The 6,000-nt window shown below is 45.6% G+C and overlaps 1 protein-coding gene across 1 annotated transcript; it reads left to right on the top strand.

Annotated features, from left to right (window-relative positions):
* The first annotated feature begins 286 nt into the window (after positions 1 to 286).
* Positions 287 to 1,792, top strand: LOC133052768 (germ cell-less protein-like 1). The gene has a single exon (XM_061137618.1). The coding sequence runs from the start codon at positions 287 to 289 to the stop codon at positions 1,790 to 1,792; it is 1,506 nt and encodes a 501-aa protein (XP_060993601.1).
* The last annotated feature ends 4,208 nt before the right edge of the window (positions 1,793 to 6,000 follow it).

The raw sequence follows: 6,000 nt of genomic DNA, 5'->3' as shown, positions 1-6,000 counted from the left end.
ATTCATACACAAAGTCCTCTGTTCCACCATTATCCTCTGAAGGGAGTCCCAGAGAAATCATCCTGGGAGGGAAAGATAGAGTGGAATTCCTGGTACAGAGTGCACTTATCCTGTGATAGGGAGTGGGAGGGGTAGGGGAAAGCCTAGTGGGTGTGGCTTTGCGTGGCGTCCGTGATGACGTCACATAAACGTCAACCGTACCCAACAGCCCCTTCGGCTGAGCTAGTGCCAGAGGCAGCCACGTCTGGTGAGGAAGCTTGCGGTTTGCGCGCCTGAGGTAAAAGCGATGGGAGCACTAAGTAGTCGGATGCCCTGGAACAGAGGGGGGCGTGCCCCAGAGGAGCCAGGTGCCCCTGAGGGGGAGGAGGAGGCTGAGGAGGTAGCAGTGGCAGCGATAGAGGAAGAGGAGGAGAGTGAAGAGGCGAGACCCAGCACTAGTCAAGGGGGCCACAAGCGGAAGACAGGCCCAGGAGGGCAGCTCACAAAAGCGCCCCGCGGGAAGCGAGCAAAAGACAGTTTAGGGTCCGTTTATGAGACACTTTTTCTGAGAGGAGAAGGGAGTGACGTGCAGATCCGTGCCCTGGGGCAGGAGTGGAACCTGCACAAGGTCAACTTGTGCCAGTCAGGATACTTTGCTAGCATGTTCAGTGGTGCTTGGCGTGAGACAACCATGACTACTGTAGAGTTGCAGATGCCTGACGAGAACATTGATTGTGAGGCACTGCACGAGGCTTTAGGTTCCCTGTACCGAGACTCTGTGCTCATCCCACCCGGTCGAGTGGTCCCCATGCTGGCCGCAGCCAGCATGCTGCAGCTGGACACGCTGATTCAGCAGTGCAGAGAGATCATGAAGGACACCGTCAATGATCAGACCGTGTGCAGCTACTACTACTCTGCTGAGAGCTACGGACTCCAGAACATCAGGGCCATGTGTCTTCAGTGGCTGCTGGACAACCTGATGACCCAGCATAGTGAGGAGTTATTGAGAGAAGTTAGCCCGGATCTCATGAAAGAGGTCATTGCCTCTTCAGAGCTCTTCGTGATGGAGGTAGAGATGGATGTGTACACCACGCTGAAAAAGTGGATGTTCCTGCAGCTGCAGCCGACATGGAGAGGCCCCCACAGAGACCTACTGCCTGACGCCGACTCGTGGTTTGCTGGGTCCAGGCAGGAGTCAGAGGGCACCCCTTTCCTGGAGACCGAGCAGGGCAGAGCCTTCGTGCCAGTGTTCCAGCAGCTGCGGCTTGCCTACATAATCTGCGACCTGCCATCAGCACGCGCCATCGACCAGGATGCGCTCATCCCTGCCACGTGGCTGACCCCAGTGTACAAAGAGCAGTGGCTTGCCCTCCTCCGGGCTGAGCAGACCAGAGAGCTCGGGCCCACGGATGTCTACGTGTCCGACCTCCAGAGGACCAGCATGCGGTGCGGGGGCCGGCTCTTCAGGGATGAGGAGTGCAGCTGGCGGTGGGCAGGCTTCAACTTCGGCTGGGACTTGGTGGTGTGCTATGCCAACCGGCGCATCATTTTCAAGCGCAGCGCGCTGAACAAGCCTTGCGGTCTTGGGGTCAGCTTACTCTGGCAGAGAAAGGTCGCGTTCCGCCTGCGCCTGGCCTCCTTGGACAGGGCTGGAAGAGCCATTCTCCGGAGGGAGACAGAATACCAGGTGCTTTCCCTGGGAAAGGATGAAGAGCTAGAGGTAGTGAATCTGGAGAACGAAGATGTGGTTTTCCCCATATATGTGACCTGTAATTTCCTGTACCTCCCCAGAGAGGGGCGTTTTCCTGAGTAAGGACCCCTGAAAACAAAATCTCAGAGAGGTGAGCAGCTCTTTTTCCTGGGGTCAGGGGCGACCAGCTTTGTCCAGATGCCAGCTCCTTCTGCGGGACCAACGGGACTTGCCCACCTCTGGTGGCCCAGTTCTGTCAGTGTCTTTGTTGAAATGTAGCCCATGATATTTGAGATTGTTTACCTGAGCCTGTGAAGACGAGAAATTTTAAAGCCCCCCTCCCCCAACACCTTTATAACTTATTTGTGCTGTTAAGGTGGCAACTTGTCCTCCTGGTTTACGATCCATCAATGCCCCCTCCCATCATTTCTGCAAAGTCAAAGACCAGTTGACTTTAGAGAGAACCTGTGAACCTACCTACTCTACTACTGTTAGTGAAACTCTTTTAAAATATGCATTTCCTTTAGTGTGATTAAATGAATGTTAAAGAAACAGTTTGGTTTCTCTTTCAGTTCGTGTGTTTAGAGCCACTCTGCCTCACTCTACCATTACCACTAGCATCCTTTGGATGCTAGATCCTTTGGATCTACCACCACTACCGCTAGCATCCTTTGGATTGCTTCCCTTGCCCCATTTCTTGCCACTGAGTGTCGTACTTGGTTTCCATGATCTCTCACTATGTGAACACACCCAGGCTACACTGATGATCTTCTCTTTATTGGTTGTTCCTCAATATTCTCAGGTTAGTTGACTTTATATCATATCTTGATGTTAGTTAGACTTTATTTTGACTTTCCTAGCATTTTAACCCTAGAAAGACATTTCAAATCTTATACAGCCCTATATTGGGGATGGAGTGGAAGACAGCAGATTGATTCTATGAGGACATCTCCGTACTAGATAGAGTTTTTTCTGTGGCATACAGTCATGAATTATTTATGCACCAGAAAGCACTCTTTATGCACGTTGATGGCCTTTGCCCTTCAGAAACATTTAACGTTCGAATTGTACTTGGAAAGACTTTCCTGCTTAAAAACAGGTCTGGTAACCTCTGGAAAGGAATGCTTTTGAATTATAATGGGAATTATTTGGCATCTGGAAGTGGGATCAAAAGACAAGACGTTCACACTAGTAATCAAAAGGGTAAGATAAAAAGTGTTTTTGTCACAAAAGGAGAAGCACACTAGTCACGATTTGAATTTGTTGGTTTCTGATTACTGTTAACTTGCAAATTGTCACCATCCCATTCCCTCCCTCAATGAAATGTTATTTTGAGGTCAAAGAATGGAAAACTCTATTTAAGAATCCATACAAATAATAAATACATGCTTGGAAAGAGTGTGATAAATTAATAGAAGATGAACAAAAAAAATTAGTCACCAGATTTAATGTTTTACTTGGTTGAAATCAGAATTTTCCTTACCGGTGGTTTGTTTCTCTTCCCAATTAGATTTTATCTGTTGTCATTCAGTGAACAAATTACTTTTGACTTCATTCATTCATTCTTTTTTACTCTTTAAGGAGATTTGAAAGGCTTCATTATCCCAAACCCACATACTAGTATTAGAGTAATATTTACATGACAGTTAGTTATAGGAAATGGTTCAATCAGGAAGCTGCTGTTGCATCCTTCGATGTTTGCCCTTAGTTTTGCATCCCCCTACCCTTTCTCGTGTTCCCTTATATTCCGTATACCTAACCAACTACAAACAATAGACTTCATTTTATTTATTTTTTTAAATAACTGGGGAGTAGAGTAAGTCATGATTCAGTTGAAAGGTAAAAAGTTTTTTTTTTTTCAGTAAAAAATTTCACTTTCTTTATATAAACTCTCTAAGCAATTTGAGATTACTTTTTCTTGAGCTGAATGCCAAGATGCCATTTCATCTAAACAGAGGTATCCTCACTTGGGAAATTCAGAGACTACTTAGCTACAAATATACCTTGACTGAAAGATCTGCTTTTGTTTTCCTACCCAATGAGCTTTAAATCCTTAAATTGCTTGTTGCTGTTTACAGTAGAAAGATGTTCAATAATGCACAGTGACAGCTGAAATACACTCACTTAAACATTTAAACTCTCACAAACCCTGACTGTTGCCATTTGCCAGTTTGGGCAATTTATCCAATACCTGTCTCTAGTTTTTCACTTTTTTTTTTCTTTTCTTTTTGACTGCTGAGGATGAGGAAGAAAGCGTTTCCCACATTGACACTCATTTTGTTAGCCTCTTCGTAAAGGCATGGGGAGATGGGGAGGCAGCACAAATGGTAACGCTACAGGAAACCATCAAGCTAAATAACAGCAAACTAAACGCCACACTAAAGGAGATGTACCCCTATGGGATACCACATGGTCCTTGACAATGATGAGGATTTATCCCTGTCTCTGTCTTTCCCTCTCTGTATGTCTGCCGCTCTCTCTGTCATCCCCTATCTCTCTCTATTATGTCTGTCTGCATCCCTGTCTAATTTCTATCTACCTCTGTCTTTGTCTACCTCAGTCTCTGTCTCTGACTGCCTCTTTGTCACTCTCTGTCTCTGTCTTACTGTCCATATCTTTCTGTTTCTCTCTGTTTCTGACAATCTGTTTGTGTCTGGGTCTCTATGTTTCTGTCTCTGTCTCTGTATTTCTCCAGTGCTTCTGTATCTGTATCTCTCCGTGTCTCTTTCTCCATCTGTCTGTCTTTGTCTTTCCCTTTCTGTCCCATCTGTCTCTGTCTTTCTCCCCAGCCCCCCCACCCCCGCCCCAACCTTGTTTCTCTCTGACTCTCTCTCCATCACTATCTCTATATGTGTGTTGTCTTTCAGTGTGCCTCTGTCTTTCTCTGTCTCTCAGTCTGTCTGTCTCTGTCTTTCTATCTGTGTCAATCAGCCTCTGCCTGTCTCCCTGTCTCTGTCTGCAACCATCATTCTTTGCCTTAGTTTGAATGTGTGTCTCTTTGTCCCTGTCTGTGCCTGGCTTCCTCTGCCTCCCTGTCTCTGTCTCCATCTATTTCTACCTGTCTCTGTCTGCCCCTTTCTGTGTATCCCTTTCTACCTGTCTCTATTGGGGGAGGAGGTATAATATCTGAGTCTGTCCATCTGTTGGGCTTTCTCAGCCTGCCTGACCAGCTATCTCTGCTTTTGTGTCAGGCTGTCTTGTCTCTGGCTGTTTCTGCATCTGGCTCTGTTGCATGTTTTGATAGTCCATCTCTGCTTCTGCCTGTCTTAAGGAGACAGGAATGAAATGTTACTACAGTTCGGTAGACAAACCCTCTTCTGTCATCTTCCCTTCCAGTGGTGTCCTGGAGATAGATGCCGTAAGAAGATAAGGTTAGCATTCGTGTGCAAAGACACAAGAGACTTAAATAAACAATGACTTATGAAGGAGAAAGCAGTGCCCCAGGGATGTAAGTGGGATGGACACAGGCAGCAGACCAGTGTAAATTATGCTACTGTGGAAAGGGTCTATATATAAACAGCACAAAGATGACATTGGAATTTTAATGAAAGATAAGGCATGTGCTGGAAAAAGAAAACCATCTTTTTAAGAGGAAAATAAAAAGAAGAGGGAGTGTCTAGCCACAAGGTCTACAGGAAGGTACTTGCCAAGTCTCAGCCACAGAATTTGGATATGAACCTGCCTGATGAGAGTTAAAATAGCAAAATTCACCTATTTTATATAAGCACATCACATAAGGTTAATCATGTGATTAAACTTAAACTTTTGAATTGGGGTCAGCAAACACACACACATTGAAATAAGGGGATTGAAGCAGGGCCCAAGGTTCTTATGTCATCACCTGTTCAGCTAGTAACATGACTCCTAAGACATTCATATACATATATATATACATTTATATTTTATGAGCCCACATGAGGTTCCACCCTTTCCTTGTCCACTCAGCTACCTGGGCCTTGATGCCCTTCCCTTTATTCAAGACAGACCTCTTGAAAGGGGTGTGTCATCTGCCCCCTGTTCTAAGGTTTACTTGCTTGACTCCAGGCACCATCTATATGTCATAGACTCTCAAATTCATAGCCCATGCACAGACCTCTTCTTTGAATCCAGACCTATAGCCAACAGTCTTCCCCACCACTTGGAAATCTCAAAGGTGGTGCAATCTACAAAGGAACAAAATAGAACTTATGGTCCAGGCAACCAATTTTAATCTAAATGTAGCTTCCTTCCTCATTTGAGTAAATAAATAGAAAGACACTGATGCTGGTAAGGAGATAATAACCAGGATGTTAGCTGAAACTTATACTTCCTCAAGTGTTTGTGTTTCAGAA

Source organism: Dama dama, chromosome X (genome assembly GCF_033118175.1).
Source record: "Dama dama isolate Ldn47 chromosome X, ASM3311817v1, whole genome shotgun sequence".
Classification (NCBI taxonomy): Eukaryota; Metazoa; Chordata; class Mammalia; order Artiodactyla; family Cervidae; genus Dama; species Dama dama.
Note: the sequence above shows the minus strand (reverse complement) of the source record. Positions and strands in the feature narration are given on the sequence as shown.